The 24,707-nt window shown below is 47.0% G+C and overlaps 1 protein-coding gene across 3 annotated transcripts in view; it reads right to left on the bottom strand.

Moving 5' to 3' along the window:
• Window positions 1-24,352, bottom strand: part of LOC136627134 (survival motor neuron protein-like) — a 67,723-nt gene extending 43,371 nt beyond the window's left edge. For 2 of the 3 annotated variants that reach the window (XM_066602070.1, XM_066602071.1), the window contains exons 1-4: window positions 24,169-24,352; window positions 15,120-15,191; window positions 11,980-12,213; window positions 119-313 (exon numbers count right to left, since the gene is read on the bottom strand). In XM_066602070.1, the coding sequence (XP_066458167.1) occupies window positions 119-313; window positions 11,980-12,213; window positions 15,120-15,191; window positions 24,169-24,216 (549 nt within the window). In that variant the 5' untranslated portion in view covers window positions 24,217-24,352. The remainder of the gene's footprint in view (window positions 1-118; window positions 314-11,979; window positions 12,214-15,119; window positions 15,192-24,168) is intronic. The other variant, XM_066602072.1, reaches the window with a different exon arrangement.
• Between the last annotated feature and the right edge of the window lie 355 nt (window positions 24,353-24,707).

Below are 24,707 nucleotides of genomic sequence, written 5' to 3'. Positions count from 1 at the left end.
AAGGGTTAAAGTAAAATGTGTTCAGAAAAGGGAAATGAAGAGACAGAAGGTACGATCAGTCAGGTGAGAGACGATTACTTGATAACCGGGACTAGTCTAACAAGAAGGATTTAGTCACCTGTTTGGCAGGGGGGGTGCTGTCCCCACTGCTCCCCACCGACACGATTTCATCCAGCTGATGCCTCTCCGTATTCCCGTAGCCATCATACTGGACCACGCACGTCCCTGTTTCTCTATCAATGGATTTTACTGTTGCAGGATAGACACATCCATCTTCTGACCAGACGGCGCTGCAAGGGTCTCCCACCTTCCACTGAGATCCAGGCAGAGATGGAAGTAAGAAACACAATAAAAAGTCATATTGGAGCTTCGCTTCTCCCATTACACGTTCTGCTGATTCTGAGATGTTACACAATCTCTGCAACAACTCAAAAATGGTTTTCTGGGCCATTTCCTCAGAATAGGTCATTAATAGTGGATTGGTTGGGGTCCGCCTCTGAGGACCCTGGTCAATTAGCTGATCGGGCGCCGCAGACAGCGCTGACCACTGTGTAGTGACCGGCGCTGGTAATAGCAGGAGCAGCGCTCATTGATTTTAGCCCCCCATATGTACGTCTTGGGTGGGAAGAGGTCTGTGAGAAAAGACGTATAATTATGCCATATGGATGGCACAAGCTCAGGTGACTCACAGACACTGCCTGTAGGTGGCAGTACGGGCCATTTTACATTGGATTATTTTGTGCTTTTATACAGGAACAACCATTGCAAGTGATTGGAGGTGAAGCGGGTCGGGATTGTTTCAGCCCATCCACCTCCATTGACAATTAGCAGGCAGTCTCTCATAAGTGACCGACTGCCTGTTTACACGGCCGACCCCTTGTTCAGTTTTATGCATGCAGAAATTGAATGAAGCATGGGAGGCAAAAAAAATTCTCATTCGTTGTTCAGTTGGGACAATCATTTACACCGAATGATAAGTCATTCAGATTCCTGCTAAGAAGGCCGGAAGTCATAGATTACGCCCTCCTGCAATGCGAGTTAGCCCATCAACCTCCCTATGATAATAATAACAAAAACATAGCCTTAGCTTCCCCTCCCCTCTGGGTCGCGGCCGCCTGAGAGAAGAGCCCCCCATCCTGAGGACGCCCTCTCCCTTTCACTTTCTTTCCCCTCTTGTACTGTTATTTAGCCTTGGCCAGGCCATCGATATCAACAAGCCAAACCTACAAGAAAAGCAACATTGAAAGGCGAGAAAATTCTGGCTAAACCAGAAGACTATTATTTGGTTAAGAAAGAATTAAAGTTAAAGTCGACTGCCCTGGACAAAAGAACCTGCTTTATGTTGTGCTTAGTGCCAAAAAACATCAGCGCAAAGGACGCGTTTCAACCCAACGTGGGTCTTCATCACAGAGACATTTAAAAACAATTGGTTTCAATTAAGTTACTTAAATCATCTGATGGTCACAGTTTCTATAACCCACCCCTGGGTGGAGCCTATGCTGACGGGACGATCCCAAAACGTTAATGTTCAGATCACAATATTTTGGTTTGACGGCCAAATGTGTTAACCCGTTACAAGCCAGATGTGAAAGATTGAATGTTGGCTGGTAGTTTGGTTGGGTTATGCAGTAGATGATCAGCAATGCTCCAAAAATAATGATGCTATTCAGGACTCTAGAAAAGCTGGGTCTCCCAAAGGGCAATCCTGATTATCACTGCATAACCAGATAGTCTGGACCTTGTGAACTGTAGGAAAGCTGGGTGCTCTAGATAAGACATTAGCCTGTTTTCATGGTATGGGATCCATCTTTACATACATATGCATTACAATATTCATTCCTCCAAAAAGCTAAGTCTTATAAATAGTAATTACACCTATTTCTGTAGGGTTACATTTGACATTCGGGGTTCCAGGAAAGCTGGATATCCCGACTGTGAACACCCTCTAATCCCCCCTTTAATCCCATGTAGTGCGAGAGGAGGAGGGGGATCATTATATTTCCATGCAGAGACTGGGTCCGGAGAGCGCTGCCATGTTGTATCATGCTAGTATCTTGGTGCGGTCTTATCCTAAGCTCATCCAAGCGCACGTACTATGGAAAATAAAAACATTGAAAAAATATAAAATATATGCTGAATGTATCAGGTTTATCTATCAAAAATATTGACCCCACCAAAATGATGTACAGGCAGATCCAATGGTTGGATGGACATCTAATCAGAATTATGATATAGATAATTAACTACAGTGAAGGTGGATTGGAGATTTGTAATAAACGATGCATTTAAATTCCATGGCCTTCAGTATATATAGTAAATCCGTTAGATAAGACCATTGGGTATTCGCTTCTCATCTGACAATCCATGATGCTTCTGGTTTTAGTACCAGCCCTTGCTGACTCTTGTGTTTCTAATATTTTCTACTTTTGTATCCTAATACAATGTCTGCAGCACCAGAACGGGTCATATTTGCGTTTTTTATGTTTCTCAGATGTTCCATAATGCAGTTTTTAATTTACGTGTCGTAGATCCCCCATACATGAGCCTGCAGTCCGTGCAGAGAATGGCGTAGAGCACATGATTCGTTTGAGAGTTAATGACACTTTTGATCCTGAAACTATCCATTCCATCGCTGCTTTATCGGTTTTCTTTGCAGTTCCACACCTGTCGTGGTCCGGCCAATGTTGATTGTTTTTTTTTTTTTAAAAGGAGCTTTGTGATAATATGTCTCCCAAATTCCTGTTTTTCCTAGGAGCACAGAGGACTCCGCCTTCTAGAATCCTCTTTACAGTCTCGTCTTGTTGCGGTATGGGCAAATATTTAAAGGGGTTGTCCCGCGAAACAAAGTGGGGTTATACACTTCTGTATGGCCATATTAATGCACTTTGTAATGTACATTGTGCATTAATTATGAGCCATACAGAAGTTATTCACTTACCTGTTCCGTTGCTGGCGTCCTCGTCTCCATGGTGCCGTCTAATTTTCAGCGTCTAATCGCCAGATTAGACCCGCTTGCGCAGTCCGGTCTTCTTTCTTCTGAATGGGGCCGCTCGTGCCGGAGAGCAGCTCCTCGTAGCTCCGCCCCGTCACGTGCCGATTCCAGCCAATCAGGAGGCTGGAATCGGCAATGGACCGCACAGAAGACCTGCGGTCCACCGAGGGTGAAGATCCCGGCGGCCATCTTCACAAGGTAAGTAAGAAGTCACCGGAGCGTGGGGATTCAGGTAAGCACTATCCGTTTTTTTTTTAAACCCCTGCATCGGGTTTGTCTCGCGCCGAACGGGGGGGCTATTGAAAAAAAAAAAAACCCATTTCGGCGCGGGACAACCCCTTTAAGGAATACATTTTTGATGGTATAAAAATTATTACTGAATGATGTCGAAAAATGAACTTCTCCTTCCTTGTATGGGTATTGTAGATTGTATCCTGCAGTCGATCCTCACGCTCCAGTTTGTCCACTTTATGTTCAGCTCTCTCTAAAATGGCTTTTGTTAATCTCTGACAAATCAGATTTTCTGCCTCTTTGCAAGTCTCTATATCTGAGCGAGCTCTTTTGGCTCGGACTATCCCCCCTACTGGAATGGCTTTAATAGTGTGTTTAGGGTGACAGCTTGAAGCTTGAAGAATGGTGTTGCCTGCTGTGGGCTTCCTGAAGAGGAAAGTACTTACCTTATATGTGTCCCCATTACCACTCAACATCAAATGTAAGAATGGTACTTCTTTGGGGTGTCATGTAGTGGTAAATCTCAGATTTAGTGCATTATCATTGATGTATTTGACAAATTCCGTAATCCGGTCCACTGCAGAGTCATTATGCCACACAACAATGATGTCATCAATGTAACAAGCATACAACACAATGTGGCCACAAAAGGATTATAACGTGAAAAGCTCCTCCCACCATCCCATGACAAGATTGGCTATGGTGGGAAAGAATTTTGAACCCATTGGAATGCTAGATATCATTGTTAAAAAAAGGCCCGAAGTCACTGTTTACTGTGTTTCAGAGAAATCACATTTCCACTGCTCATTATTGCTGTACACTGTCCTACATGATTATTTTTTGTCTGTGTGTGTATTATAGACATTTGGAGACCAGAATCTATAGTTCTTTGTGTACAGTCTATAGAACACAGAAAAAAAAAACCACAGCAACTAGGCTCCTCCCACCAGTCTTGAGTGGGTGAAGAAACGGATCTACACCCAGAGGCAGAAAATAGGCAGAAATACAGGCTACAAGTCATATAGTGACCAGATAGTGTCCTTCCTTATACACACATGGCAGTTTATTCTGAAACGTTATCTGAAAAGTTAGGAACACTTTACCAGTGGGCAACATATTTTTGTCTGTAAATGCTTCTCCTAAGGCCTGAGTCACACAGGCAATTTTTCCCTCGATTTGCAGATCACATAACGGATGCACATCCGCAAATCGCGTGACCGGGGCCGACGAGTCGCTAAAAAATCTGCACCTAGCAGCGTTTTCAGCAAAACGGCCCAGCGCTGCCCGCTATCCTCTGCCACAGCTGTGGCACAACTGTGGCAGAGGAGAACGATGTTCGCACATTGAATTCAATGGAGCCGGCAATACAGCTAGCTCCATTGAAAGCAAAAGGCTGCCGGCAAGCGCTGGATGAATTTTTGGGGAAGGGCTTAAAATATAAGCCCTTCACTGAAAACCATCCTAAAATGTGTAAAAAAAAAAAAAAAAAAGTATACTCACCTTTTTCCTGCAGCCGAAGTTCAGCCGCGTCCGGCCGGTAGTTCTCCTGAACTGCTCTCTGTAGTATTCAGCAGGTGGGGATTTAAAATCCCCGCCTGCAGAATAGGCTGCCTCTGATTGGTCACAGCCCTCACCAATCAGAGGCAGCTTTCACTCACCCATTCATGAAATGAGTGAGTGCTGCCTCTGATTGGCTGAGCGTAGGGACGAATCAGAGGCAGCTCTCAGCTGTCATTCAATAGCTGAGAGCTGCCTCTGATTGGTCCCTGCACTCAGCCAATCAGAGGCAGCACTCACTCACCCATTCATGAATGGGTGAGTGAGAGCTGCCTCTGATTGGTGAGGGCTGCGACCAATCAGAGGCAGCCCATTCAGCAGGCGGGGATTTTAAATCCCCACCTGCTGAATACTACAGAGAGCAGTTCAGGAGAACTGCCAGCCGGACGCGGCTGAACTCCAGCTGCAGGAAAAAGGTGAGCATACTTTTTTTTTTTTTTTACACATTTTCAGGATGGTTTTCAGGGAAGGGCTTATATTTTAAGCCCTTCCCCGAAGATTCATCCAGCGCTTGCTGGCAGCCTATTGCTTTCAATGGAGCCGGCTGTATTGCCGGCTCCATTGACTTCAATGAGAGAACATTGTTGTTCTCTGCCACAGTTGTGGCACAGCTGTGGCAGAGAAGAACAATCTTAGTGTATGTTCTCCATGGGGTCGGCGCCGACCCCATTGAGCGCATATATATAAGCACCGATTTGCGCAGAACGCAGTTACATGCGTTCTGCGAATCGGTGTGTCCTAAAATTATCGGCACATCCTCATCAAAAACGGACATGTGACCGATCCCATTGCTTTGCATTGGGTCTATAAATCTGCAGATTGCAAGCGCGTCTGCAAATCAGACCTAAAAACGTCCGTGTGACTGAGGCCTAAGGCTAACTTCACATGGGCGAGCGCAATATGGGGCCTTCAATGCTGCCCCCATATTACGCTCCCCACCATAATAATAATAATTTTATTCATATAGCGCCGACATATTCCGCAGCGCTTACAAGACAGGGGGAAAGGAAACAAAACCCAGGTTACATGTAGTAATCAGCTGATGGAGATATTAGGGGGGATACAGAAGGTAAAGGGGCTGGAGATGTGCACGGTATGGCGAGGTGGAGATGTGCCCGTTACGGCGAGGTGGAGATGTGCACGGTATGACGGGGTGGAGAGTGAGGGATGCTATACACATATACAATGATCAGGCTGTATAGTGGCTGAATCGGTGTGACTGCAGGGGGTGGTTGATGGTGGCTAGCAAGGATTGCAGTCGGCAGGACAGGCAGCATGTTATCAGGGGTTCAGAGGGGTTTGGTTTAGGGGATATGGTATGCCTCCCTGAAGAGTTTTTAGAGCACGCCTGAAGTTTTGTTTCGGGGATTGCCCGGATAGTTTGGGGCAGCGCGTTCCAGAGGACTGGTGCTGCTCTGGGGAAGTCTTGGAGGCGGGAATGAGAGGTTCGGGTTAAAGGGGCACTTAGTCTGATTTCGTTAGCAAAGCGGAGAGCCCGGGCTGGGTGGTGGATTGAGATGAGGGATACAATGTAGGGCGGCACGGTGCTGTGGATGAGGGATACAATGTAGGGCAGCACAGTGCTGTGAATGAGGGATACAATGTAGGGTGGAGCGGCGCTGTGGATGAGGGATACAATGTAGGGCAGCACAGTGCTGTGAATGAGGGATACAATGTAGGGCGGCACGGTGCTGTGGATGAGGGATACAATGTAGGGCAGCACAGTGCTGTGAATGAGGGATACAATGTAGGGTGGAGCGGCGCTGTGGAGAGCTTTATGAGTGAGGGATACAATGTAGGGCAGCACGGTGCTGTGGATGAGGGATACAATGTAGGGTGGAGCGGCGCTCTGGAGAGCTTTATGAGTGAGGGATACAATGTATGGCGGCGCGGTGCTGTGGATGCGGGATGCAATGTAGGGCGGTGCTGTGGATGAGGGATACAATGTAAGGCGGTGCGGTGCTGTGGATGAGGGATACAATGTAGGGCGGCACGGTGCTGTGGATGAGGGATACAATGTAGGGCGGCGCGGTGCTGTGGATGAGGGATACAATGTAGGGCAGTGTGGTGCTGTGGATGAGGGATACAATGTAGGGCGGCACGGTGCTGTGGATGAGGGATACAATGTAAGGCGGTGCAGTGCTGTGGATGAGAGATACAATGTAGGGCGGCACGGTGCTGTGGATGAGGGATACAATGTAGGGCGGCACGGTGCTGTGGATGAGGGATACAATGTAAGGCAGCACGGTGCTGTGGATGAGGGATACAATGTAGGGCGGGGCGGCGCTGTGGATGAGGGATACAATGTAGGGCAGCACGGTGCTGTGGATGAGGGATACAATGTAGGGCGGCACGGTGCTGTGGATGAGGGATACAATGTAAGGCGGTGCAGTGCTGTGGATGAGAGATACAATGTAGGGCGGGGCGGCGCTGTGGATGAGGGATACAATGTAGGGCGGTGCGGTGCTGTGGATGAGGGATACAATGTAGGGCGGGGCGGCGCTGTGGATGAGGGATACAATGTAGGGCAGCACGGTGCTGTGGATGAGGGATACAATGTAAGGCGGCACGGTGCTGTGGATGAGGGATACAATGTAGGGCGGGGCGGCGCTGTGGATGAGGGATACAATGTAGGGCAGCACGGTGCTGTGGATGAGGGATACAATGTAAGGCGGCACGGTGCTGTGGATGAGGGATACAATGTAGGGCGGCGCGGTGCTGTGGATGAGAGATACAATGTAGGGCGGGGCGGCGCTGTGGATGAGGGATACAATGTAGGGCAGCACGGTGCTGTGGATGAGGGATACAATGTAAGGCGGTGCGGTGCTGTGGATGAGGGATACAATGTAGGGTGGCGGTGCTGTGGATGAGGGATACAATGTAAGGCGGTGCGGTGCTGTGGATGAGAGATACAATGTAGGGTGGCGCGGTGCTGTGGAGAGCTTTATGGATGAGGGTGGTGACTGGCACAGGGCAGAGGCATCCGAGTAGCGGCTGGACAGGAAGATGAGCCTGGCTGCCGCATTCGGGAAGGATTGGAGAGGGTAGAGTCTGGTGCGGGGGGCCGATCAGCAACGAGTTGCAATAATCGAGCCAAGAGTGGATGAGGGCAGCAGTAAGCGTTTTTAACGTGTCCACAGTGAGAAAAGAGCGGATTCTTGCGATGTTCTTGAGGTGTCAGGATGAATTCCCCATCTAGGTGAATTCCCCGGGGATGCACGGTCTTTTCATGGGACAACAGCCTGGAATCACTTCGGGATGCAGGGATCCTCCAGCTGTCACAGCCGCATCAGAGAATCGCGGAGTGTCTCGCATTGCTTTTAATGAGGCCGGCGCTGCTGCCACCGGCCCCACTGAAAACAATGGGGCTGCAATGCAAGATCACGCAGACAGGTAGAACATACCGCGATTTGTTTCCCATATTGCATTGCGGTGCCATGCAGGAAAAAAAATCGCTAACTTGTATGACCCCATTCAAAAAAATGGAGTTCATATTTGTACGAGATTTGTGCGTCTCGCAACGCAAAAATCTCACGCGATTTTCTCAGCCGTGTAAAGCCGGCCTAAGTCTCTTCAAACATTCCTTTAACCCCTCTCCGCTCCAGGGCGTAAGTTAGATCTCGCGCTATCCCGCAGCAGGGGCCGGCTGTCAGTCGGCCTCCCGCAGCAACAACGGGGGTGCATCCGAGATGCGACCCCCGCTGTTAACCCCTTCCCTGCCGCTATCTATGTAGATCGCGGCATGGGAAGGGTCCACAGAGGGAGCGCCTTTTTTTGTGCTTTTTGTCATATTAGCATTAAAAAAGGTAAAAAAAAATTAAAATCCCACATATTTGGTATTGTCGTGTCCGTAGCGATGCGTACAATATGTTGCACATGCTTTTGACTCTGCAAAGAAAAATGCGTTAAAAAACGCTAAAAAACTGGCAAAATGCTAATTTTTAGCGTTTTGCCTCCCTAAAAACGCAATAAAAGCGATCAAAAAAGCCGTATGTACCCAAATATGGTACCAATAAAAACTGCAGCTCGTCTCATGAGAAATAAGCCCTCACAGAGCTCCGCCCATGGAAAAATAAAGAAGTTATAGGACTTTGAATGCAGCGATTTAGAAAAAAATTTTTTCCAAAAAAAGGGGTTTTACTGCAGAAAAGTGGAAAAACCTAAAAAAACACAAAACGTAAGAATTTTGGTATTGTTGTAATCGTACCGACCCGCAGAAAAAATGTATTGTGTCATTTATGCTGCATGATTAACGCTGTAAAAAAAAAAAAAATCTATAGCAGAATTGATGCGTTTTCTCTCCCTGTTATCATTAAAAAAATAATAAAAGTTTTACAATATAGTCTACGTACCCAAAAGAGGCGCCGATAAAAACTACAGTTCACTGCTCAAAAAACAAGCCCTTTTACGGTTGCGTCGACGGAAAAATAAAAAAGTTATGGCTTTTGAAAAATGGAGATGAAAATCCGCCAAAATTCGTTGCGTCCTTAAGCCAAAATAGGCCGTGACCTTAAGGGGTTAACCCTTTCCAATCCCCTGTCTGACGTCTGAAGACATTATGATTTAAAGCTGTATAGCTCCGATATTGAAAGACGTCCGTCGCGGTTCTCTTACTGTATATTGCCAGCCTCTCTGCAGTCGGAGCCTATCCAACGTGTCACCTCATGCAGTACTGGCTTTAGCCAGCAGATAGCGCTGTTGTATAACGGCAGAAACAGAGTAAGCCCCCTAGGAAAACCAGGATACAAATTGGATTGGAAAGGGTTAATGGGGGATTCTGGTTCTGAAGCTAATTTTTTTGACTTTCAGATATGGAAGGTATTTGCGCCATGTTTATGCACAACTGGCTATGGGTACAAATCATGTGGCCATTACCTTCTCATCCTGTCCTCTGTTTCTCAGGTTTCCCCACATCGCTATTTTCCAAGATGGCCACCACCTTCCCGCGGACATGCAGCTTGAAACTACATTTTGCACAATTCCCCACTACTTCCTGTGTGCCTGCGCTAAGTCCTGCCCTGCTATTGGTCAGCAATGCCTGACCTACAGCGCTGGAAAGCCTACAGGTCGTATCCACGGCAACCTGGAAATAAACACTTCTGAATGCTAGGAGAAGGCAATGGCTTTTGGAGCTAAAGACAGCCGAACCACAATCGTTAACCCCTAAACACCACAGGGTGCAGACTTACGCCCTGATGTGCGCGGTTTATATGGAACGGGATTGCGAACCATTCCTGCTTCATACAAGACTGGTACCAGCTGTCTGTGATAGCCAACACCTGCAAGCAACAGTTGTGATCAATGCTAACGCTGATTGTGGCTCTTGATCCTTTGAATGCCCCAGTCGTTGTTTAGGGGCCCCAGATGACCCCCAGGGATTCCAGGAATAAATGTCTATGAAGACGTGCCTATTGCACACCTTCATAGACTGCCTGTCCAAATGTGGTGTAGTGTAATACTTCGATATTACATTACACTATATGAGTGATCAAATAATTGCAAGTTCAAGTCCCCTATAGAGACTAAAAAAATGTAAAAATAAATTTTAAAAATTTTTTATTATTGGGAAAAAGTAAAGGAGGTTAAAAAAATTTTTTTTTTCTATAATTAAAATAAAAAATAACTACAAGTCTATTTAGTATTGCCATGTCCAAAAGTTAGATCTATCAAAGTAACACGTTATTTGATAGCATTTTTTTGTGAGGGGAAAAAGACGAAAATGAAACAAAAAAAGGCCACATCCTTAGGGCTTATTTAGACCGATATACGGTGTCCTTGTCTGCAGGGGGGGGTGAGGATGGAAGAGCCAGGAGCAGGAACTGAGCTCCGCCCCTTCCCCGCCCCTCACCACTATTTGCATTAGGAGGGGCGGGGGCAGAGCTGAGCGCCTGGACTTAGCTCCGCCCCCATCTCGCCCCCTCCTAATGCAAATAGTGGCAAGGGGCGGAGAGGGTGCTCCTCCCACACAGGGTATCACATAACGTAATATCATCGGAGGTCTTGGAAGCTGCGGGCTCTCAGGTCTATGTTTCCCTTGATTTCAGGACTGCCGGAGAAGGGTTAACTGGTGCTAGGGGGCAGTGCAGGCTCTGAAAATACCGGTCTGTAATAGGGCCGGTTTAAAAAAAATGACTGGCACCGGCCTGACAGAAAAAATACTGGCCAGGCCGGTGGTTTACTGACCGGGTGGCAACCCTACCCATGACATCACATAAGACCTCTGGGGGTCATTCACATTGTCTTTTTTTTCCCCCCTTTAGCTGGAGTATCCAGTCACAAGGAAAACATCCCCCTGTAGTGACATCAGTCACTAACAGAGCTGATGAGGACCCTGTAGCTCTGCTTCAACAGGGGGCACCAAGTGGTCACGTGATCACCGGGTCACATAGTGTGAGTAATACTTCCGCTTTCTCTCCTTAGTACATAGTGCTCATTGAGCGCTATGTAGCCTGGAAAGGAGAAGGCAGAAGCAGTTAAAAAACGCTCGGCTGTGTCTGAGAGCTGACAACTCGACCTGCTCCGGCTTGTTACCGTACTTTTGTTATCAGCCGGGATTAAAGCCCAGGACCAGGCGCCGTATATATATTTACCACGCTTGGGCCTTAAAGGGTTAAACAAAAAAATGACTCAATCTCCTAGAAAGATGCTCACATTTTTCCACATGCCAAAATAAATTGTGATGAGAGGTTTTCATTCATGAAAAAAAACAGAACATGTAATATGCGAAGAGACCCCAACATTATTGCATAAGACTGTATTTGTGCAAGAAAACCAACCTACACAAAAAGCATCAAGGAATATCGTGAGCAGCCACTTTATCAGAGACACCCATATTAACGCCCCTTCAGAATCTCAGCAATTCGCTGTGGTGTCCGTCCGCAGGCAACATGCACCATGTTGTATATGGCTGCTATCTGCTTGACTGGTGGTTCGTCAGAAGGATTCTTGATACCCTCCTCTGACCCCTTCCATCAACAAGTTGTTTATGCCCACAGGATCCCCATTCACTGGATGTTTTTCCTCGATCACACCACTCTCATTATACTCTTGACAACATTGCATGAGGATGCCTTCCATACAGGTAAGCTCCTATCGTGAAAGGGACGGAGTCTCTAATAAAGAGGCTATTCTGCGTACATCAATGTTGACTACTTATTTGGCATTACATAAACATGCAGATTTTTAGTTGTGGTACTCACTTTGGCTGCAAGAGAGCGAGAAGTAGGCTGCGTGGTAGGGTGGGCAAGAGGTGGAGGGGGCTGTGCCTTTTTCTTCTTGCTCCACTTTTCCCCCTCATCTTTTGGGTGATCCCGGTGACCATCTCTCTCCCACTCTGACTCTCTGGTTGCTTCTCGTTGACAATCTTTTTGAGTATCACTCGGTGCAGTGGCTCCTTCTTGTCTTCGGTTCTTATCACTGCACCTAAGCATATCCTGGTGGGTAGGGAATGAAGCAGTTAAAGGAGTATTCCTACATTATTGCAACAATGTGCAAAAACTGTAAATTTACCATATATAGTCTTTTTAAAAATTGCATATTTCTGTAGATATTTGTGCACCGACTTTACATTGTAATTGCTGGTTTGTGAAGAGTTGCCCTTGGATTCAGACAATTTCTTCTAGCAGCGCTGGCCATGTATGTGCAGATCAACTGTCTTTATTGCCCCAGGCCATATTCTTGGGGGCGCTCCCCGTCCCCCCTCCGTACTAGCTCATGGAAGTAGAAGCTGCACTGTTTAGCAGGACTCAGGAACAACATTCCCGTACTGCTGAGCTGGTACCATTGGGTTGGCTCCTGGTCTGCCTTTCATATAGAATGGAAGCAGCACAAATGTGCGCTGGGCAGCAAGTGGTGCTGCGACACGTCACCTCCGCTGTCCTGTAGTAACATGCGCTCGCGCTGCAAGCCTACCCTGGCAGCAATCTAGCACATATAGCCAAAAAAGGCAAGTGATTGACAGTGAGATATTATCTGCTTTTATTTGAAAAACCGAGCTGTAATGTGAAGCTCCTGGACCACGATGCAAAACCTGTAATATGGCCCGCACCTACCGCGTGCCACGTACAAGGGCGGCTTCAGACCAGCATGTATGCGCAGAGAACAGAACCCATTGTTTTCAAGAGAAAGACCATTGGGTTTATCCTCACTTTTGGAGTCTATGGGGGGGGGGGGGGGGCGCAAATGTGCACCGATCACCGCGAATTGTGAAATGAACTATAACATTTTGCAAGGGAATTGAAAACACCAGGGACTAATTAGGCTGAACAGCTTTTTAAATCATGGCGCAGGTAAGTCCCGTGCCGATATGAACGGTCCCCGCCAGCGCAGAAAGTACAGTTAAGTGCTCAGATACGTGCGCGTCATAGTGCGACCTTTACCGCGCAAAAAGAGGCGCTATCACATGCGTTTTTGCACTTGCACTTGATTGAAGCTGCCCTAACACTAGTGTTTTCTTACATGTCAAAGGGACTTTTAGGCTTTCTTAGGCCTCTTTCACACGGGCGTCATTTTGACACAGAGTAGGCAAATCAAAAAATTCTGTCTTAAAGAACCTTTGGTTTTTTTATGGGTTCTTTCAGATGAACGATTTTTTGACGCATTGTTTGGCACAATAGGCACGATTTTTTTAATTCGGAGATTTCTCTCCATCAAAAGATAGGACAGGTCTTATCTTTTAATGGCACGATGCTAGCGGCTCCATATCCTTCTATGGGAGTCTATGGAGCCGATCGGCAGAAGGAGGGCCAAGCACTGCTAAACAATGACAGCTGCCACCCGCTGCTAAACTCTCTCCCCGCATGCAGAAAAAGGGAGGAGGGAGGAGTTTAGTAGCGTGGAGCGCTGTAACAATAAAGGGAATCCCTGTGGTTGGTTAAAAAGCCAACAAGCTGACAAACTTCAGTATTATAGTGCCTTTACTTCTACAATGAGCAAATACTTGTACATGTTGGCCCTAGTGAAGAATTCAACTTGTCAACTCCCCAAACCCTGTAGGCGTTATCTATTGGGCTCTTCTGTGTCTTACTTCGGCCTTATTCACAATTAGCCGCGATAAAACATCAGCTGAAAATTGCGACCATCTGAAGCATTGGATTCCAACGCATTCGTTCAGATGGGCGTGCAGAATTGGCCAGCCGGAAAAGATAGCACATGTCCTGTGGATTACAGCCGGTTGCTTTTACATGCGGCCGGTAAAGATAGGTCTTGCTCTATCTTTTGGCCGCGATCGGCTGGCAGCTCCCATAGAAGCCTATCGGAGTTGCCGGCAAGGGGCGGTTCTTTACCAACAGCTTGCGCTGCTAAACTACTTCCCACTTCCTTCCTCTTCCCTTTTTCGGCAGCTCCCATAGGCTTCTATGGGACCCACTATTGCAACAATCAGCCGGCAAAGGGAGAGGGAGGGAGGGAGAGAGTTTCTCTCTCTGGCCGATGCAATTCTGAATGGGTGCGAAAACGCGAGATTTAGCTGCGACTTGGTCATAGCATCCTGTCGTTCAGCCACGATGCAGGTAGCTGAGGCTCGCAACACCCGTGTGAAAGATGGCTTCAGGTGTATTCATGTGGGCGAGTATCACACATGAGTTCTGTCCGATAGCAATATGACAGAACTGTAAAGAACACAATGTTTTTATTCATATGAGTGATTTTTCTGAAAAATTGCGGAATGTCCTATTTTCGGGCAATTCCTCACAAAAAATCATTCCTTATTTCCTATGGGATCTTTTTTAAAACTTGCGTCGCGCTCTCATACCATGCAATTTGCATGGAAGTGTAATTTGTACCATTGAAACTATTGGAAGTCCTTGAAAATCACAAGTACAGAGATGCAATGCAAAAATGCATCCCACTGGCACCCAGAATTGGAACATAAGAGGGCAATATCGGGCCGAGTTTCTCGGACTGATAATGCCCTTGCCCACGTGAACGCACCCTTAACAAGGGTAGATAAAAGCAGCACTATACAACTGGGCATACATCTCCTGCCAGTCAAACCAAGAAGTCTCACCAGAACTCAATTTCTTGAGTTAATTGAAACCAATGTGAAGGCCAATATTCCCCTCCTACACGCTGTCTCCCTGGCAATGCCCCTTTTGGGTTTAGCCCAAGGCTCTGAGTGACATCGAGCTGATTGATTGGGAATGCAAGACGTGCCAGGTGAAAACTGCCATTCTTTATGCCCGTACAGAAGACTAATTCTAATTTTCGGGTGCAAACACAGCATGCATGAGCCTCGGCACAGTGCGATGTCTGACAGTCACGTCTCCGGAGACTCGGCGCTAATTATGTGTATACCTAGTAGAAAGAAAAGGTTAGGTAAATGCAGCTAGGTGTTCGGTACCTGGAAAGACTGGACAGCCTTTTCATAGGATTTAATAAGAGCAGCATCGTCCCACTCATCAATATCTTCACTCTGAAAGACCCGAGAGAAGATATTTCAAGACACATACGTTTCTCATCTTCTCTTCGTTAGCACACATATTTCTCCCTCGACCATCTGGGCAAATACGGCAAACAGTCATCAAGTCATATCCATCCTTGTAACACACATGAAAACACGTATCCATCACCAGCGCCAATCACATACAGGGCCGACTCCACCAGAAGTCATCATGACATAAGCCTCCTGTCTCCCCAGGACAGCCATCGGGAGATGAATCGCTCTTCACTTCAGTAGAAGGACATTGCTTTAGTACATCTTACCGGCTCCCATTTATTCTCATCTGCTACTCCTCATATCTTACCGGCCAGCAGCCGGCACAAGGAGATGTATTACCGCACCGTGATATGGTAAGGCGCCACATTAACCAGCAATGCTTCTAGGGGAGAAACGATTCTAAAGGCCCAATGTCCACGGGCGGATCTGATTTGCGGAAGATCCGTAAATGAGGCCGCCCATAGGAATACACGGGTGTCCGCACATACAAGCATGCAGACCTTTCGCTCCTGAAAACAAATCACAGCATGCTCCATTTTTTTGTGGATCCCGCACGGATGGCTTACAGTGAAGTCAATAGAAGCCATCCGATCCGCGGCACACCCGCAGCTGACACTGCGGACAATCGGCGGATCTGCGGGAAAGCAGGAGATGTAAAAAAAAAAAAAAAAAAAGTATTGCGCATGCGCCGGGCAGAAGGAAGATCAGTCCAGGACGGAGAAGATCCACACAGGATCCGGACAGGTAAGAAAATGTCCATTGTCGCGGGACAGGGTCGGATGGGTTTTATTTATTGCGTATTATGTGCAGAAATACGACTCGCAACAGAAAATGTCAGAATTATTTCTCGCAGACTCCTCATGCTTCCATATGAAGGTACGGGTATACAGAGATATAGTTGGGCCCACACGTTTCTGGAATACGGCTGCAGGAGTCCTAATGATCACAGTATGTCTGAACTGACATTTATACCTCGGCATCACTATATGATGTGGGCCTGGCCGGACGGATGCCAAAATATATTCCATACACTTCCGGCTACACAGACAAAACACAAGCCTGAGGCCGCTCGCACACGTGGTCGCCAAAACGCTGCGATTTTGATTGGGGCATTTTGCTGCAATTTTACTTTCGCTTTGAGGCCGCAGGTTCCTGCAGCTGACAGCAGGTCTTAGTGCAGCCCATCATTGTGACGGGTGAAAAGGTGCGCTAAACGTGGAAAAATCGTGGCGTTCGAAAACAAGCGCATGTCTGAGAGGCCCCGTTGAAATCAATAAGAGCGTTATACCATGATTAAAAAGCGCTAGTGTGAGAGAGGCCCGAGTTATTCTCTGGACTCTAAAGCTAGAGGGACATGCGCTATGTATCTTATCAAACCTGCCTCTAAAAAGTAAAAAGCTTGCTTAGTTTTATGTCAAACATGGAACATTTTTCTGACGGGAACCAAAGTGCAGCCGGGAACGAGATCCGACTGTTATCGGAATAATTAAATCAGGGAATAAATGTAAGCAGATTTTGCAGCGAGATGGATTTACTACAGACACCCCTCTAGAGGAACACCATGGGAGAAGAGAGGGGTCATTTTCTTGGAACAGATACATTATGGGGGTCTCTTTTAGTTTTGAACAACTTAGAGAGTTTTATGATCTTCCTTGTGGTTATTTCTCCAGTTGCTTCAGTTTTGACACGTTGGCCGCTCTGGACGATCAGTATCTGTGCTGCCGGTCCAACACCGTTTGCTGAATTTTCTTGGGTGCTCTGGAGCTACGAGGGGTTAATATTTTATTTCTATAGACAGATGCTTTCTTACTATTTACAGGAAGGTAAAAGAAAAATGGGAATAAACTAGAGATGAGTGAACGTACTCGTTTCGAGTACTTACGCACCCGAGTACCGCCATTTTCGAGTACTTCAGTACTCGGGTGAAAAGATTCGGGGGGCGCCGGGGGGCGGGGAGAGGCGTGGCGGTGCGGGGGGTAGCAGCGGGGAACAGGGGGGAGCCCTCTCTCTCTCCCTCTCCCCCCCACTCCCCACTGCTACCCCCTGTGCCGCCACGGCGCCCCCCGTATTTTTTCGCCCGAGTACGGAAGTACTCGGAAATCGCGGTATTCGGGCGAAAAAGGGGCGTGGCCGAGCACGTTCGCTCATCTCTAGAATAAACATTTCGGTTGTATTAGTGAGGGTCCACGGGCCGCAGTTGTGGAGGACTCCAGTGATATCTCTTTGTGAAAGTCAACGAGTATCACCAGAGTATTTGGTGCTTACAGTTTATCGGACTCCATTAAAGTTGTATAGCATGGCTATTAGATTAAACTCAGATTATCCGGAACGTTAAATCGATGATGCAGATTTAATGCATCTGGTCTGGGATTGTGTAAAATTGTGTGAATTTTGGAATGGGAAACTGGAGATAATTAAATAAATCTACCTTAATCCCAGAACTTGTATATTGGGTATTGTTGATGGCTTTGATGGGCGCATTCTTCTGGGAATTCAGAGAGCGCTGTCTTAGGTGCAGAAGCTGATTACTGCCGTTGGATGCAGCCCGTCCCCCGACAGTAGGAGTGTTGGGTACTTGTATCCCCAAAGGCCCCTCTTTAAGGGAGGGGTACTGTGAGGGCTCAGTCACACGGGCACCGATCTGCCCGTTTCTGCATGATAAGACTGCTGCACTGCAGGTGCGGACGACTCTCCGCACCGGCCGGAAGAGAGATCATATGGCCGGCAATGGAGACGGTCATGCAGAGAGTCGTCCGCAAGCGGTGCGGCTGTCTTATCGTGCAGAAACACGGGCGGATCGGCACCCGTGTGACTGAGCCCTTAGGGTTGCTGCTCGGATCTGTGGAACTACATAGGTTTTCAGCAGCATAGCCCCACAGGTGTGGATTTCCCCAGTCAGCCAATCCCCAAGGTCTGTTGCTCATATATACCAGCTCCTTCGCTGGAGGCTGCTGGGCTTTCTCCAGTCTGTTCTGGTGTGAGCAGTGTTGTGCTTCTGCATTTCTGCGGTTGTCGGTGCGTGTGGTGTGAACTTCGTCTTGCTGTGGGTCCTGTATCATCTAGAGGTTCCATCGCGGGGTCGACCCTACCAGGATGATCGCCCCACATTGCAGGCAGGTTTTCGTGGGGTTAGTTGTCTCGTTAGTGTAGGGACCCGCGAGATGAGGACCCGTGAAGTGGGCTCGCGGGCTGAAGTATCTTGGCCAAAATATGAGCCAATACCTCATACATTCTATAGTTATCCCATCTGGCTAGGTGTGCAGGTGAGTGCTTTGTGCGTTTGTCAGTCAGTGTGTTGTGTCTGTCCGTGCGTTATGTCCGCTGTTTCTGAGTTTCCCTGCCACTGAGTTTCGTGTCCAGCTCGCAGTTCGCATGGCGGTAAGACTCTACTGAGTGTTCATGTCCCAGTTTGACATTAGAAGGAGATTTTGTCGCAAAGATAAGAAGTTATATCTTTGGAAAAGGGGAATATATAAAAAAAGAGGCAGCTTGAGGAAATCTTGAGAAGATGGTCTGATATTTATATATATATAATGGATAGTTCACATCGAGTGCGGGTTGCATTGAGGTACCATAGAAAAACTGATGGGATTTGGTTGGTTGAGAAGGTGGGAAAAAAAGAACCTTTTTCTGTTTGTCTAAATATGTTTTTGTAGACTTGTATAGACGAGCGCACAGACGGGACCCTGAGAAGAGTCAGATCTGCAGCAGCCCAGGTGTGAGGACTGCAGGAACCAGAAAGTGGGATATATGAAATATACCTCGCCTGGCTCCTGCCCCGATGGCATCATAGGTTAGTTTATGGGGCTTCAGCCAGATGACCAGTTCCCTTTAACTTCAATAAAATGATATGATTAAAAAAAAAGTGCAACCCATTAGATAGGCGCCTTGTGAAATGGCTGCAGCTGCCTTCACCCCATTACATATGAATGTCTCATCATGATAGGTAACATTGTGTTTGTTGCTATGTGTAATGTACCCACTTTCATATTCTCCAGTGCCGTCTAGCTGCCAGCCCTCACCGCTGGCGTAACACATGACCACACTTGACCTATCTATATACATATCAGTCCAGCCATTCAGAGCAAACTGTGAGCCTTCTGTTGCTCCTCTGTATTCAGGTTTTACGTGTTGAGTCTGGTTTATGAGGGAGCTCCCCGCCTGCTCTCTGGGGTCTCTACACCTTCGCTTTGATCCTGCCTCATGCCTTGCCCTTTGTGTTAGTTTACTTCGGACCCGTAGTCCTACCCTAACCTGAACTCAAGGCTACCCCTGAGTACGCACCTGTTTAACCCCTTTATCTTGCCTGGAACTTGTAGTACTACCTCTGAAGCTTTTTCCTGGACTGTTAGTTGTAGTGTTACACATAGTGACTATGCTGCTCCATCCTCTACCTGACTACGTTTCACCTGCTACTCCCCCCCTCCTCCTCCCCCTGTCATGAATATTCTGGGGGTGCAACATGGCAGCGAAATCCAGACCCCTGTATGGGAGTTAAAGGGGGAAACCTGGGGATCCTATAGACTCTGCGCCCCAGTCTGGTCAGCTGACCAAGGTCTCCGGCATCTAAGCAAGTGAGCAACATCATTACACTTTTACATCTTTTGTATTCTTGAAGCTTCTAATGTCCTGAATGGAAGGTTGATTTAGTTTGTTACACACAAGAAATTGAGTGTTTACATGCACAGGGGGTCTGGAAAGTCCTCAGACCCTGTCACTCTTTTTACATTTTGTCATCTTGTGGCCTTGTGAAAATTAAACAAAACTTTCTCAAGTCCCCCCCGTCATGCACTCAGTACCCCATAATGACAAAGTGACAACAGAATGGGACAAAAAGGAAAAACTACTACTTTGCATTGCCATACGTATTCTCACCCTGTACTCTGCACTTAGTTGAAGCCCCTGTGGCAGTGATTCCAGCCTCCAGTCTTCTTGGGGATGATGCCACGAGGTTTTCACCCCTGGATTTGAGGATTTTCTGTCCTCTGCCAGGTTAAATGGGGCCGTCTGTGGACAGCCATTTTTAGGTCTCCAGAGATGTTCTTTTGGGTTCAGGGATCTGGATGGGCCACTCAAGAACATTCAGGGCTACTTCACATGGGTGTATGTGCAAATGCGCACTCCTCGGCACAATGTATTTGCGCTGTGAGCAAGGTTTTTGGCAAGTGTCTGAATATTTTATTGTACTTTTTCCACATGCAAGGCATGGTTTTTTGGGTGAAGAACACTACTACACCCGATTTAAATGGCTAATTTGTCTAATGAGGTCCAGATGTGTTCTCTTCCCAGTGGTGCATACCACCCATAGACTTTCATGGGACCTTTTTGCTCTGCAAAGTAGACCATGCTGCGTTTTTGTTTTTTTTTTCACGGATGAAATGCGCACGCAAAATACAAAGTTGTGTGCGAACCCATTAAAATCAATAGAAGATCTATTCTTTGAGTATTGAGCACAGAAATACACCTGTGTAAAGCCACCAGCACAGAGTTGTCCCATCTCCTGTGTTGTCTTGGCTGGGGTCTTAGGGTCATTGTCATGTAGGAGGGTGACCCATCGGCCCGGTCTGGGGTCCCTTGCGCTCTGGATCAGGTTGTCATTATCTCTGTACTTCGCTCCATTCAGCTTTCCATCAGCCCTGACCGGTCTCCCCCAGCATGATGGCACCACCAGGCTTCACTGCAGGGATGGTATTGGGCAGGTGACGAGAGGTGCCTGGTTTCCATCATCCCTGACCGGTCTCCCCTCCCCCAGCATGATGCTCCACCACCAGGCTTCACTGTAAGGATGGTATTGGGCAGGTGATGAGCGGCACCTGGTTTCCTATCCTGAGGATAGGTCATCAATAGTTAGAAGTGGGAGAACCCCTTGAACACTAGGTTATTTTACCTGGTCATCAGTTCCCTAATATATAGCTAGTATGTCATTTACTAGAAGAGAGAAGGTGGAAGGAAATCAAACCTATGTTGGCTTCAGGAATCCACAGGCTGTCATCCATTGGTAGTACCAGTAGACTCGGATTTCCCAGTAGCTCTCACCTACTTCCTCTTTGCTTCTGCTTTATTCACACAAACGTTTTTTTGTCAGCTAATTTAGCCTCAATAAAAAAAATGGCGACCATGTGAAGCATTGGATTCCAATGTATTCATTCACATGGCTGATTACTAGCTGCGTAAAAACGCTCTGCCAGCAAAGATAGGACATTGGCGGCCAAGTATGCCCTATCTTTCTGCCGCGATCAACTGGCTTCTATGGGAGCTGCCGACATAAGTAGGCGGAGGGAGTTTAGCAGTGGCTAGCGCTGCTAAACTATGTCAGCTGGCTCTATTGAGACAGTTTAAGTACTCATGCCAGTGGAAGGAATTCCGGGCGGCGGCGTATATATGCCGCAACTGGCCGTGTGAATGAGCGAGAAATTTAGCCACAACCTGGTCGTGACTTTTCCCTCGTTCATACGATTTTCGGCCATGATGCGGGCGCCCGAAAATTTTAATGCTTGTGTGAAAGAGGCCTAAAGCAAATCATTTAGTTCACAGAATGTCCATTGAAAATTCCTAAAATTAGTAGCTTTTTTGGACAATTACTATAGTTTTCCCCAAGAAAGGCCTTCATCTGATAGATCTATATGAACATAAACCTGTGATGATGGTGTCCATCTCTATGATGAGATCTCTCATATGAAAGAGACGCTGCTACCTCCATCTAATGTCTAGCCACAATGCTTGCCGCTACAAATCATTAAACAATCAGAGACACTTCTTACTGCCCCTCAACGTCTTCACAATAGGAAATGAACTGCACAATCACTGAATAAACGGGTTGGACGTTGGAATCATCAGAGACATCTAAAGTAGCATTTCCTGTGGTCCATCATCAATCCAGAAAAGTTGTGTCATCAGTTCTTCTTCAGAAAGTTTTTGAGATTTTAGTAAACCAGCCAGAAAACTAGATCAAAACTGACATACAAAAGGAATGCGAGACCCGTTACAATATAGACGTAGATGGAGCAAAGGGAGCCCACGAGCAAAATGGGCCCCTCGTTCTAGTGCCAAGGTTTGCCAGCCAGGACACAAGCGCCTGCTACTTGTTTACCCGCTATCTCCTTTCCACGATCCTTCGGCCAAATTCCCACCCCATAGTTACTAACTCTGGAGGGGAAGTTCTGACCTGCTATCACCATTCTATAGCAAAGGGTTGGATCCAATATTGCCTCCATCTCTCCAAGAGCCACCTTTATTGTACATACGGCATTGAATACAGATGTACAAGCTATTGCGGGTTAATTGAGAGCCGGCTGACAGCACTTATGGCCACAATCCACTAACGGACAATCAGAGGAGCCCAGTAAATTTCCACTTTTTAGCTCCTGGTAAAACTCATAAAGTAATATATGTGTAAAGCTCTTTTTACATCAGGTTCTCGAGATCCGTTCTCGGATGTGTCTCTTTTAGTAAATGTAGGATTGGATCTTGGCACAAGGGGGATCCAAGCCTCTTCAATAACGAGAAAGGGGACAAGGGATCACCTGTACTCGATCCACCAGAATCCAAGTGAGGATCATAAATGAAGAGAAACAATGAAGGACGGATACGAACAGTCTTTTGGATCCACTCCTGGTTTTGACTTCAAAAACTGTACCAAAAACCTGAACACACCCTTGCACATAAAGCAATGTAACGCCGGTAGAGTACATGGTTTGTGTGCGATCTGTGTCGTCCAAATACACGAAGGGCAAGAGAACACACCAGGAAGAACTTTTGAATTTTACCAGGCCGGCTTCACACAGGCGTAAGTGTATTTGCTCGCGCCTGAGCGCTGCGTATTTGTGGAATGTACTATGCTTTTTGTGTGCACATCGGGGTATTTTACTGAACCTTTTGCGCCTGCTAGGCAGGTTCATTTGCGCACCAATTGAAATGGCTAATGAGATCCAGATGTGTTCTTTTTCTAGTGCAATTACACAGCGTTTCACGCATCTCCTTCCATATTGCACGCGCATTTGTGCCTCACCCCCATTGACTTCTATGGGGACCTTTTTCGCAAATATGCAGAAAAATAGATCGACTGAAATGCGCATGCAAAATATGGAAATATGAATGAACCCATTGAAATCAATGGGTTCTATCCTCTTCGTATTGCACACAAATGTGCCCAGGTAAAGCCGGCCTTAAGTGATACTCTTCTATACAGTTCATAGTAAACATATACGATAAGGCCTAGACGGGATATACCTGCACACCGATGAAGGGATGGGCGGAGTGCAACGAAACAAGTTGTGTTCACCCAAACAACGGTGATATGACAACAACGGCGAAAGAAACTTCGTTGTAACAGCACTGTAGATTTGGACTGCGAGGCGTAATGATGTCTGATTACAGTAATGTTCACAATGGATATGGCTGCAGCTCAGTCTCAGATTGGAATGTTCGGTTACATTGTATCATATTTATATACAAATGGCTAACATGATATCAGACCCCCTGGAGCAGAACCCAAATCAATACTTTTCAAGCAGAGAAGCAAGGAGTCATTTAACCCCTAATGTTCTTCTCTGCCAAATTTGCAGTGCTTCTACAATGAATTTGGGAACCAACATCTTACTTTCCTCTCTTGCTCCTCCATGTTGTTGCTAGGCAGATAAAATACGTTTCCCTTACCCCCCAACACTAGCCGGTTTGTAGTATGTGTTCCTATGGAGCTAGCAGTGAGGCAGCATTAGGCACAGTACATAGGGAATGGAGCAGATCATAAAGTGCTGCATGTAAATGATGCATCTCTACATATGCCGCATGCATCACCATGTACCACGTCCCACACTCCGAAGCAGGCATGCCCACTGTGCTGATGAGACACGTATATGCCAGCTGATGATTGCATCCCTGCATCACACAACCACACACCTGCACATCCATGCGCATACCACCGACACAACATGTACCCTGGGCTAGTCGTCACCTGGGAGCTGTCCTTGTGAAACACTATCTCCCTGTCACACGCTGCCATCCTCCGGTCAACGCTTTAGACTCATCCCAGCCACCGGCATCCCATCCTTGCGCTGCAGCCAATCTACCATATATAGGGATTTCTGGGAAATGTAGTCCTCTACCCGCAGACGAAGATACGCCGCATCACCATCAAGCATCATCTCCCAGAACGCAATGCATTTACTAGCAGGGAGCTAGACAAAAGGACGGACGAGTTGACAGACGTGACAGTGCCACCTAGTGCTAATTAGGCAATGCTACAACGTAACAAATTATTATTCCTGTTACAATGTATACACTTTAAAGGGATATTGCCATCAATAATAATAAGCTGCCACCGTAGCACTACCTGCCAGATGTAACACAACCTGGGCACATCTGCAAAAACCAGCAGATTCTTCCTTTCAGCAGAAAGTTCATAGAATCCTAGACTGGTAGAGTTGGAAGGGACCTCCAGGGTCATCGGATTCAACCCCCTGCTCAGTGCAGGATCACTAAATCGTCCCAGAT

Source organism: Eleutherodactylus coqui, chromosome 5 (genome assembly GCF_035609145.1).
Source record: "Eleutherodactylus coqui strain aEleCoq1 chromosome 5, aEleCoq1.hap1, whole genome shotgun sequence".
NCBI classification, from domain to species: Eukaryota; Metazoa; Chordata; class Amphibia; order Anura; family Eleutherodactylidae; genus Eleutherodactylus; species Eleutherodactylus coqui.
Note: the sequence above shows the minus strand (reverse complement) of the source record. Positions and strands in the feature narration are given on the sequence as shown.